The following is a 12,968-nucleotide window of genomic DNA, read 5'->3' as shown; positions in this document are numbered from 1 at the left end:
AAGTCAGAAATGGGCAATGGTAAGCACAGCACATACATCCCCAGCCCCACCTTTTTTTTTTTTTTTAAGATTTTATTTATTTATTTGAGAGAGAGAAGAGTATGAGCAGGGGTGGAGGGGGCAGAGGGACAAGCAGACTCTCCATTGACTGAGGAGCCCAAGGACGTGGGGCTCAATCCCAGGACCCTGAGATCATGACCTGAGTCAAAGTCAGATGCTTAACTGACTGAGTCATCCAGGTGCCCCCACACCTTCTTTTTGTCTGCATGGTGTCGTCGCTAGGGCAGCCCCAGGCAGCTAAAAGCAGAGTTTCACCCTACTGCGTACATCTGAACTAGGCAGTTCTGGCTTTCTTATCTCCAGGGAGAAAATTAAGCAAATTATGTAAAAAAAATCTTAAAAATAAGTGAAAACTAGTAATGTACCTTTAATACAACATTATCTCATACGATATGATATCACCAAGAATTACTGATGGTGAGACTCTAATGCCAAGTATATGTCTCAGCCATCTTTTCGGCCCCACAGGCCAGGGCGATACCTGACATCATAGACATTATGCTGTCTTCATTGAGTGAAGGATAAATAATTATAAACACATAGTTATACATTATAACTAAATAGTAATAATTGTCACTAAAAAATAGTAGCTCTTCTTCATTGAGTTCCAACTGAGTATCAGGTACAGTGAAACACTTTACATCCAATTCTCACAAGAACTCCACAAAGAAATCTTCATTATGTCTATTTAATAGATAAGAAACTGAAACTCAGAGAAGTCAAGTGGCTTAGTCACACAGTAAGCAGTGAGGCCACAATTCAAGACCGGGCTTATTTGGCTCCAACACATATGGAATTTCTACCCTGTACTGTTTATCTTTATGCTGAAAAACAAAGAACAAAAACAAAACTTAAAGACAACTTACTGACAGGGAAGGTCTGGACTAAGAGCTCAGAGGCTGATGTTCAGTATCTGCCATCATCTGCTGTGGGACCTCAGGTAACTCACTTAATCTTTCTTGTGCCTCAATTACTCCATGTGTAAAATGGCAGTAATGTTTTGCCTAATTCACAGAGCTAGTATAAGACAAAATACGAGATAAGTTATATTGTACCTTGAAGGCAGGGACTCTATTTATTAAGCTATTAAGCCCCTACCTTGAATTGACACTTTCACATGGATCATTTCATTTTACACTGCAAGGTAGGAACTAATGTCTAGATAAGTTACCAGCCTAGTCTCAAACGGTACAAAGTCATGATCTTTGCAGGAAAACTTTGGACTCTTACAAATCGGAGCTTAAAATCCAGCTCTGCCACCTACTATTACATTGCATGAATTATTTAACCTCTTTGAGCTTCAGGTTTTTACCATAAATATGGGGGGTATAACACCACCTTAATGAATCATGACACGAAGTCGCATATATAAAAGCACCTGAGACATGGTCAAGCGCTAAGTCAATGGAAGCCATGATCGTCATTATATCGATGTGCCTGCCTGGTCAGAACAAGATCTCAAGGGCCTGAACCGCTCAAGGTGGCACCTAGGGCATGTGTGTGCATGTGGTGAGTGGCAAAGAGGACGCCTCATTCCAACCCGGCCCTCCTTTACCCTGCATAGCCCTGGCTCTTCCGCTCCCCTCTCTACAGTCTTACTTCAACTTCACCCACCTATTTTTTAAAGCAAAACTCATGCCTCTGAAATGACATTCAAAACGTTCTTTATGAATGGCATAAGCCTTCTTAGCTTCTGAGAATGGAAATGTAGACATTTTGGTTCATGGAGAAGTTTGCATGGCCAGGAGAACTTGGCTATATCTCAAGTGAAGTTTATATTCACATACACAGTTCCTGGTTCAGAACATGAGGGAGAGAGAGAGGAAGTAGCTGGGACAGAGGAAGTACGGTTAGGGAAAAGAAAACAAACCCAAACCTAAAATAGCTTAGGGGAAAAAAATGATAGAAATAAGGTCACCAACGGTCATCTGAAGAGTGAAAAAAGAGCGGCTTTTAAAAAGCTGAGAGAAAATCTTTATACACTAACCTTTATGTACATAGAATTCATCATCCTCAGTGTGTCCTCATAGCCCCAAACATTGAACGTAAAAATAAAAATAAAATAAGACCTTAAAAATAACAGAAAGCTCTCTTTTATTCTAAAAACGAGGGGGCAGAAGACCACGGATATTAAGCAACCTGACCCACAGTGATTCTAGTAAGTGGCGGAGCTGAACTCCCATATGACGCTCCTGGCTTCAACCTGTGCTCCTTTGACGTGTAACGTGGCCTCCAACACACCACACTGCACACTCAAAATGTGACTTTTGTCTTTAGCTTGCTTAGCAGTTTGAATTCTGAGCTTGTTTCTCTGCCACAAAAGAAAATCTACCAACACTTGGAGTGTTTTCTAAGGCTCATTTTATGCGGTGTTCTAATATTCAGTCTTCTCTACTCCCAAAGGTTGATTTCCAGCTTTAGTGATTTCTTTATATTCTTTTGAACCATATAGGAGTTAGGTTCTAATGAAGAAGGAGATGTGGGTCTCCCATGGTCAATGAGCATAACTGGAACCCTGTTCAGACTGATGCTCTTTGTCCTTCCATTTGAGGATCCAGTGAAACAAATTTCAACTTTCTTATGGAAACCAAAATGTAGTTATAACTGATTATCATGGATCCTATTTCGTTATCAAAAGAACTACTCTAAATGACAAATAATTCATGATGACTCTAGAAAGGTTTTATTGTGGGAAGTGCCAATTCAACATTCTCCCGAATTTGATGCATTTCAGTAAACAAGCACAGACTAACAAAACAAAACAAAACCAAGGGAAAAGTGTAGCAAAACCGTAAGGCCACTCATGAAGGAGAAGGATTCTTGGCCTCTAACAGCTTTAGAACTGGATCACAGGTCTCATATTCTCACTGATATGCATGCGGTTTGTATAACTGCGAAAAGCCACACACGAACCCAAATGATCAGACTGGTTTTCATTGTTCATCGTTCTGCCTCAAAAGTCTAATTTAATAGTATCTCTAGTTATCCTGGACTTGGAGAATAATACTTTACACTTACAGAGCAATTACATTTTCTCATTTTATATTTATTCTTATTATACACAATTTTATTAGAAATGATATTTAAGAATTTTATGTACATTTACAACTTACTTTCCTCAAACTCAATCTTAAAAAGTTCCATAAATCTGATACCTCGTACTTTTACAATCTCCCATAATTTGTTTCTTCTATAAGCTCTTTTTTTTTTAATGTAAAATTTGTATGTCTTGCAAGATCTTTTCCAGGATTATTTTATATATAAGTACTGCAATGTGTTTGCCATCCTAGTGAATTTTTATACCAAGGATTGTGATTATTTGTTCCCTTCCTTTTTGACTTGTCCTCTTAACCCATAAACTCTCATTATAAATATGAAAGAGGGGCGCCTGGGTGGCGCAGTCGTTAAGCGTCTGCCTTCAGCTCAGGGTGTGATCCCGGCGTTATGGGATCGAGCCCCACATTAGGCTCCTCTGCTATGAGCCTGTTTCTTCCTCTCCCACTCCCCCTGCTTGTGTTCCCTCTCTCGCTGGCTGTCTCATCTCTGTTAAATAAATAAATAAAATCTTAAAAAAAATATGAAAGAGTAGGTTGGCCATCCCCCCACATACACACTTCTAAGCTTGTACATTCATACACTAAGTGGCTTGGGAGGCACTTAACATGAATTCGCTCATGAGTGAATGAGTGGATGAATGAAGGAATCAATAAGCTGTTGCAGCATCTCCTATTTTTCAAACACTTCTCTTGGGTAAATGTTAATTCTCCTTCCACCAAACATTTTACTGGTTGTAGTTAAAATTTTGTCATGTAAAATATTCATAATTCATTATTCGTTCTTGTTCATTTATGCTTTTAAAATTATTTTTAGAATCTCAGTTCTCAAGTTCATCAATTTCAGTGCAGCATGTAGTAAGTATAGACATCTTTTGGTATTTTTGTATCACATTTTTCTATTTTTCCTTTCATTTTCTCAGTCTAGATTATCATTTACTCTGCTTTCCTTTTCACGAGTTGTCCAAATCTATTCTCTTTCCATACTACCATAATTCCAATGTCAGCAGATAAAAGTTTAAAGCTGTTCTAACAAATGGTTTTTGCTGTCACAGTTGAACACAAGGGCATGAAACTATGAGAAATTATGCATGGATGGTTCATAGCCTGCCTCCCTCTGGGTGGAAATGTGAGCAGTCTTCTTAGAATGTCTTATTCAGTGGGACCAGAGAGACTTTTTGGTAGAAGTCTAACATCAATAATGTACAAAGAAAGTGGTGGAATCTATGAAATTAACATGTTCTTTCTTTCTAAACCATGTGTTTTCTTACCCTCTTTTTACTGGTCCTCTCAATCTTCATTCTTTTTCATATATATTTTTTTTCTTCAAAGTGTACATCACGGATTCTTACTTATCCATCTACACTTTTAAATTTCCATACTATTCATCAAATAGGTAGAGAAGGAAGGAAGGACTAAATGAGGAAACAGTATAAAGAGGGAGAAAAATCACTCTGTTTGGTATCACCTTGCCAACAAACAGAGAGAGAGAGAGAGAGAGAGTGTGTGTGTGTGTGTGTGTGTGTGTGTGTGTGAAAGAGACTTGTGGGGAGCTAGTTAAAAGGGCAGATTAGGTGAATGAGTTTGCATTTGACCCTGTCCGTGTTGGGAGATATTTAAAGGTTTGTGAGAGGACCAGTACCGTTAGATTTGAGCTTTGCAATCATTAATCAGGTGGATTAGTGAAGTAAATTAATCTGCTAGATTAATCTGGTAATGACATGTCATGTTGATTGAAGGAAGCAGACCAGGGTCAGAGAGACTGGCAGAGGTTGCCAAGGTAGAGAATAGAGAGAGAAAGGAGAAGAGGCCCACAAATAGCTTAAACTGCTTTGGTCACTTCTTTCCCACAGATCAGTAGTTTTCTTGGTCAGCATAAAAACTCTTATACCATTTAGCAGTGGGTCTATAGGTCCCAAGAGCATTTTCCCATGTCAATAACTAGAGTATCCATTACTCCCCATTTGAATCGAAAGGTGAATTGAATATATTTTGTTCCTTTATTTCTTGGTGAGCGTTAGCAACATCCTGTTCCTCTCACTGAAACAGTTCCCTCTAGAAATTTTCCATTATCCACGCTTTCTCTTCTGGCGCAGTTGTGACAAGTTCACATACTACTCCAACAGACCTTCAGCACTCCACTCTCCTCATCCTCTTCTTAGGTACTTGAAGATGCTTTAAGTAGAGCTCTGTTTATTTTCCCACCTTGAGATTCTGTATATAAACTTCACTAGTCTTTCTTTGATTTTTATCTAATTCTCATTATTACTTTTCTATCCACATTGTATTTGAATTACCCTGTACTTGGGTCTCTGTTCTTTCAGGCCTTTGACTTTCCTTCTTCCTGAAAGAGCTTTTGCTATTCTCACTTATTAAATGTATCACACTATTTTTATAAAATATTTTAGACATATGAAGGGAGAAATGGATATTTGCTCCCCCTTTTCGTGTCAACATTACCTCCATTTCTTTATATTATGAAAAATGAGTTGTTTATCCTCCTTATAAATCTGAAAAATTATCCCACGTTTTGAAAAGTATGTTTGCTATTATCATAACACTATATTAAAGGAAGGTCTCATCTCCTTTGCAATTACACATTTTATTCTTTCTTGCCCTTCCTCCCAACCAAGTCTCTTCTGACTCACTCTCCTCTTTTGTTAGGATGTTTCAAGCCCTTAGCATGCAGAGCTTCGTTGTAAGTACCCTTCAATTACTCTTCTTGTAAACTGGTTGTAAACACTTGGCTTCAAATTTGGTTACCTCCACTATTACCTTTCTTAAGAGCATCTGAAATCCCCTCTCCACACCACTCATCTCAGATATGGAAAAAAACACCCTCTGCATCCTTAAGTAGTTTTTCCTTTCACGCTTCTCTTGTGGAGTATATACTTTCATAAATCTGGTCTTTACCTTTCTCAGTGTATATCAGTTCCATAATCACTTATCTTTTCCCCACACTCCGGATCCCATAGACCCTGCAAACAACTAAACTGCACGTTAAATATCAGTGTGTGTCTCAGCCTCCTCCTGTTGACTTCTGTGAAAAGCCCTTCACAAATAACACATTGCCTTGTCTGATTTCAGTTTGTTTATGGTATCTCCACTGAATAAAATGTTGCTTCTTTCCAAGCCTAGTACAAGCCTCTGGATTTGGTTTTGGTATGAATATCACCTACTATCACCTGAGTCCTGACACCATTTCCTCTCACCTTCCCAACAGCCCGACATGGTAGATGCCAATAACCTTGTGGGTGTTTTCAGTACACAAAGTCACTTAGAAGAGAAGGGATGAGCAAGGTCTGATAGCAGTGTCCAGAATTGGAATTAGTAGGTTAAAGAGGGTGAGGAGTTTGCCTACTCTCACTCTGCTGGTGAGGTCAGAATTGGTGTTAAACCCGGTTCTATCAGAACCAGCTTTGAGAGTATGAGCCTGCAGTGGGATTATCGGGGAGCGAGTCTAGGGTGAATAAGAACTTTCTGGAAAACAAGTCAGTTTCAGGCCACCTGAAAACTCTGCTTTGATAACAAGATCAAAGGCACTGGAATCTACTGTTGCTGAAATTTCTGAAGTCAAGGAGAAACTAGTATCTTTGTGGATTGGTATCATTTTCCCTCAGATGTGGGGTTTTGGCTCAGCTCCAGCATATCTGCATATGTTGGTATGTTTAAAAAAAATCTGGTCACACTTTTACCCTTTAAAATTGCAAAAACGTCACCTCTGACTACCTGTCATTGATGGTAAGTAACACTCATTTCAGAAGCACAACTTTTCCCTCAACACCATTTGCCTTCTGTACGTTCTATAGAATGAAAGTTAAAGTATAACCCAAATAATAACCCTGCAATTACTACAGAAAAAATACCAGCTCTGCTAAAATGAAACTGGGTATTTTTCACTTGGTATTATTATAGAATATATGTGTAGAATATAAAAATAATAATTTGCACTCATCCAACTTCTTTCATTCTGTGTTTCAAATCCCCAAGTGTAAGTGGTCTCATTAAGTTTACCAAACCAATTTAACTCTAGCATGTTCTTGAACTCTCTCTCCAAATCCAGTGAGGTTTTCCTGTCACAAATGCTGAACATTCTCATCTGAAATTCTGAGTATTCTGTAGATATGTTTGACCTTCTGCAGATAAAACTCATTTACTTAATCATTTAGTTATGTACTAAAATAGACAAAACCACCACCAAAAGTAAAGAAAAACGTTACTATGTATATATAATTAAATCTAGACACACGTTCACAGACACACATACACAATAACTGAGTTTTTGTATAATTGGATTAATATAAGAACGTTTAGAAGAATGAGAACAAATATTTTATGTAGATCTATGGAAACAAAATCCATTGGTTTCTCAGACTCCATTCATTTAGTTAGCAAACGCCACTCAAATATTAATCAAGGACACATAATATTCTAGGGACTATGGAGGATACAAAGATAAATTACTTATATCAAATGAACAAATGCTCAACTAATCCCACTCTAAGGTAGAGTATGGTAAGCTTCATGAAGACAGGGGCAGGGTATGTACCGTTTGGCTCTGTATCCCCAGTGCTTAATACTGCAAACTGGTATACAGTGATGCCAATATGGGTTTGATAAATAAGTAATGAAAGAATAATGCCCTTAAGTTCTCTAGAAATTCAAAGGAAGGAGTGATTACTTCTATCTGGCATGACCCAGGAAGTCTTTCTAAAGGACAACAAAGTAATCTGAGTCTTCACGGCTAGGGTAATGGTTAAAGGGGAGAATCACATGCTAGGCAGAGGCCAATACCTAAACACAAAGATAGGCAGGAAAGTACAAGACAGTCATTAAGAATAAGCAATCATTCAGTTCGGCAGTCAAGCACAGGGAATGCACAAGGAAGAAGTTGTAGACGATGCTGAACAGTTAGACTGACGTCAGACTGTTAAAATCCAGAACTGCCAAGTTAAGGACTCCAGATTTTACTCTTGAAAGAAGCTCTAAATATGTGAATTTAGATTCATATACACCAGCTTTGCTACTTGCCAAGTAGTCATTATTCTTGATCCTGATTCTGAAGCTGTCAAGGGGAGTCTTCAGAAGTAGTTCCTAATTATATTACCAGTTGCTCTCTAAGAAAGTACTCCAGGAAGAAGGCTGCAAAGCCCAGTGGCCCCAAAAGAGAGGATGAAGACGAAGGAAGTGGCAGAGATGTTCCTAAAAATAATTGATGTTGGACGGTTTTATCAGTTCCAAGTCTGCTACTAGACACCTGTAATATTTAATGTGGTACTTTGAACACAGATTACTTTAGCTCTAGTCTGCAAAGACCTAACTTAATACACAAGTCTTGAAAGGTGAAAAGGACTCCAAGCCTCTTCAGAGAGCTCTAATGTACCATGAAATATAACCTCTGTCTAGTGAGAGACAGATTCTTAGAGCAAAATGGTATAGAGTAGGGATCCTGGAAACACAAAGTTGTTCCATTCATTCACTATAAGCACAAATGACCATGAACTGTAGAGAAATAAAGGTACAAAATATACGCTTTAAGTAAACTACAGTCAAGGTGAAAAAAAAAATTACTTTTAAGTCCTCGGATATTTGTGTTATTTAGTTTTGGTTTCTCAATTACCTCATGAATATTACCATTTCCATTTTACAATTGAGAAAATTAAGATAAAAAGTTTTAAATTAATTTTCCCAAGCCAAACAAGTAGCAGAGCTTGGATCCAAATCCCAATTTTGTGTAACTCCAGAGTCCATGCACTCTCGTGCTACATAGCCTCAGGGCCTAGTTTAGTGTATGGGAAACACTATAATGTATTAGCTCAAAGCTAATAGCTTAGCATAAGCTTAGCATAACCTTAGCATAAGACTGTCTAGTTCTACATCTTGGCTCCACTTTTTCTTAGCTTTGTGACATTGTACCTGTTGCTAACTTTTTTGTGCCTCACTTTTCTCAATTGTAAAATGGGGGAATCAGCATTAGAATAACTTTCCCTACCTTACAGGGTTGTTGTGAGATTTAAATAAAATAACAAAGTGCTGAGAGGAATGAAAGGCACATAGAAAACGCTCATTTAAATTAGCTATTATTTGTCAGTGAAGCTTCATGACCACAGCAATGATTTAGACAATTCAATCCACCTCTTGATCTGAATCAACATCCAAAGTCTTCCTTCAACCAAAAAAAAAAAAAAAAAAAAGAATACTCTAAAAAATACCATGCAGTAGTTTCTTTGAACACAAGGTACATATACAATAGTAACATGATAGCAAAAGTCACAAGAGCTCCATTGCTTTTCGGAAACACAGCTTTAGTTCTAGTAACTTCCTAACACTGATAAAAGTGACTGAGTAGAACTTTTGTTATCTGTTTCTTTCCTGCCAGTGCAAACATCCAGATGAGATGTTACATTTCTTTAGTTTACAAACTTACCCAAGAATGTGGGAGATCCATATCTGTATAAGAAGACTTAAGCTGTGGGTGGTGAGTGCAGCGGGAACAGTTGTTCCAGGGTCCAGTTTGGGCAATTTGGAAATCAACACATGTCCAGAGAGGGTTTTCTGGAAAAGGTTTCCAGCTGTTCCACATCCGAACTTCACCTTCATGATGGGAGAACATTTCTCCCGAATTACATCCAGTTGAAGGGCTGGATCTAGCCAGTGATGCAGAAACAGAATCTAATCCAATCTCCATTTCTTCCTTTCCTCTTGTGCTAGCATTACCAATTTTCTTTTCTTGGCATTTGGCTAATTTCATACAGGGAATCAAGGTTTCGTCTTCATCTTCTGAATGACAAAGAAAAATGAGAAGTCTGTCTAATAATTTTGTACATGTAGAAATTATGAATATTTCCTTTTCTATAGTAGAAATGAGTGAATCCCAAAGGATAAAACAGGAAGTCATTTAATTTCACAAAACAATTTATAATTGTAATTCTTTAAAGAGTCATCTTTTGTATAGTAAGCGATTTGTTTTACAAAGACAGATTTACCTAAAATATTTTGAAGCTATATATAATGATTAAATTCAGTTTGACTACAATGATGAAAGCCACATGCAAATAATATACAGAAAGATATTTGAGAACAATTACAAATTTAAAAAATCACATCATATAAACATGATATAGTGTGTTTATACACACATCATATAAACATGATATAGTGTGTTTATATTCTTAAATATTTTTTAAATTTTTTGAGATAATGTGTATAAAGAACATCATAAGGAAGTAAATGGAATATTCCTCTTTATAAAAAAATGAAATTTCAGTGGACATGGGCTGAAATCCTATTGGTACTCTAATTTTTTTTCTCATATCAGTCTATAAAAAGATTTATGCATATAGTGTTTCTCACAGTGAAATACTTTGGAAAAGGAAGATCAGGACTGAGAAAACAGCAAAAACAAGATATACCTTTAATACCAAAAAGTTGATTAGTGATATATATATTTACATGTGGTGAAGGGTCTGATGAAATTTCTCGTAATATATAAAACAGTTACAAAAAATAGATGTATTACCCATAGTAAATTGTACCATATCACTGAATCTCTTTTAGTTCAAATGTTTAACTGGTGTAAACCAAGGATTATGATCAAGAGCATGTAATTGTGAATAAATAAATGAACATCTAAGTTGCATGGCATGCCATTTTGCTGCACTCATGTCAAAACTGAAAGATATTGTTTTCTGTGGCCAAAGAAAGGGTGGACATAGTGGACAGTGCTGACCCTTACTATTTCTTTTTCTCACTCCATCCCTGAGTCTGGTCTTGAAGGGAAGGAGATACGGGGTATATAAAGTAAAATTTAGGAATAGGGTAACAATAACTGTTTCACAAATAAATTGGTAATTTAAAAACCCTCAACGTTTAATGATTATTTTACAGCCTTATCAAAATGGCCTTCATTTCATATAAGCTACCCCAGTTCTTTCTCAAAGAACTTTCAGCAGCATTTTGACTGTTTACTTACGGAGATTTATGAATGTAGGTTTCATCTCATTCAGACTTGGCACCCTGGCTCTCTTGGTCCGGACCAGTTTCTGTAGTCTCTTTAATGTCCCCATTGATTCCACTGGGTCACCACCTGATTTTACTGCCTAGCACAAACACAGCTCAAGGTAAAGACAAATTCTTCTTCACAAAAGATTAAACGTAAAATGTGTCGAAATCATAAATGTGGGAAAATTAATAATGTGACCTTAAAACCTGTAGCCTGGGACAATTTTAAGCAGTAACTTGAAAGTAGACCATTTTTTGGTCGCAAACTTGTAAAATATATTACAACCGGCCAGTCATACTAAAGCAGGGTGTTTTTTACCTTTTTTTTTTTTTTTTTAACTTCAACATGCAGTAGAATGGATTGAATCTGGAGCCATCTACGAATGAGTCGCTCTTGCTCACTGTGAAATAGTGGAAAGCAACAAGGTCTTTGCAGGATAACAAAAAAGGAACAAGAGGTTTAAAGTTGCTTCTTGTGTTAGAACAGACTGACGGTATGTACACACAAAAAAGCAAAATTCAGATTTTCTTCACTTTTCCTTGTGGAAATTTCTGATTAAACAGTATTTTATTTCAAGTATGAAATGTTTTCAAATAGTCTACTTTTCTTTATATATAGCCTTTTGAATTTTAGAAGATAGACACTGAGCAAAAAACAACAAAACAAAACAGCCACGGCATTCTGTATTATGCTTTAGTTAGTATATAAGTGTCACTGGTTTATTATAGCAAAAAAATTGGATAGAAGAATTAATACTGCTTAATGACTTGAAATTTCTTTGAAAGATACAGAAATGCTTCCCACTAGTTTAATGTTAGCAAATCTGTGTTTATACTGCTTTTACTTATTATGTTTAGGATAGCTTTCTCTTAACAATTTCAAAGTATTTTGGAAATTAATATTTTATGTGCTAAATTTAATACTAATTGGTAAAATAGTTGTATTCTGTGCTGTTAGCTAGATATGAAGTAATACATAGAGGAATACTTCTTTTTCATCCAGAAATCTCTGGACGCAGAAATATTTCTCCCTCTGTTTTTGCCTCATTCTTTCCATTGAACAGCTGATAAATGACATCTAAATAGATACTGCAGTTTTCAAAAGGTGAATGACCTGTTTTCTCATTAATGTTTGAATAAGATATGTTGATAATAGTGCTTTCCAATCCTTTGAGAGAAACTAAGCCCAAAGAAATGTTTGCAAGAAAAGGATCTCTGGCACACAAACATTTCCAATCATTATTTTCAGCACTTAATTCTTGGTCTTTAAGAATGACTTTGAGCAACCAATATAAACTTCATGTTCTGTCTCTGCATAATAGCACCTAAGTAGGAAATGTGACGTTTTGTCAGAGAAAGCCATACCTGTTTGCATTAAATAAATGGGAAAATATTGAAATCATTTTAATCTTTCAGGGAGGCCTGTGATGAGATTTTCTTAGATATGCAAAAATCTTCCCTCTCTTTCCAAAGGTCATGCTCAGCTCAACACAATTTCTATTGCTATTTATTTTTGTATTATTTTCTCCTGTATTCCTTTTCAGTATTTTCTGAGTTACTTGGCTTTACAGGCCCTGTAACTCAAGACGAGTCATTTCCTAATCTTGAGGCCCTTCCAGAAATAATAAGCTGACATTGCACAACCACTGAGCACGAAAATTTTCTTTGTTGTACTTCTTTTCATATGGCAACCTCCTCCTATTACAGCCAATGCTTAATTGCTCCACTGAAACACTGGTATCAAAAATAGCCTTCTCCCTCCCCCTTCTTTGTGAAAATGACTTTCACTTGATATGGGGAAAGGTGTTATATACCAGGGTAACTGATTTTTCATATTAATGATTTGCCCCTAGG

At 36.7% G+C, this 12,968-nt stretch overlaps 1 protein-coding gene across 1 annotated transcript in view; it reads right to left on the bottom strand.

Moving 5' to 3' along the window:
- Positions 1-788: 788 nt before the first annotated feature.
- LOC109488893 (putative uncharacterized protein ENSP00000383407) overlaps positions 789-12,968 on the bottom strand; it is a 65,316-nt gene continuing 53,136 nt past the window's right edge. Inside the window, exons 7-9 of the mRNA XM_034657455.1 lie at positions 11,086-11,212; positions 9,541-9,893; positions 789-884 (exon numbers count right to left, since the gene is read on the bottom strand). Of these exons, the coding sequence (XP_034513346.1) occupies positions 789-884; positions 9,541-9,893; positions 11,086-11,212 (576 nt within the window). The remainder of the gene's footprint in view (positions 885-9,540; positions 9,894-11,085; positions 11,213-12,968) is intronic.

The sequence above is a fragment of the Ailuropoda melanoleuca genome, chromosome 1, assembly GCF_002007445.2.
Source record: "Ailuropoda melanoleuca isolate Jingjing chromosome 1, ASM200744v2, whole genome shotgun sequence".
NCBI lineage: Eukaryota > Metazoa > Chordata > Mammalia > Carnivora > Ursidae > Ailuropoda > Ailuropoda melanoleuca.
Note: the sequence above shows the minus strand (reverse complement) of the source record. Positions and strands in the feature narration are given on the sequence as shown.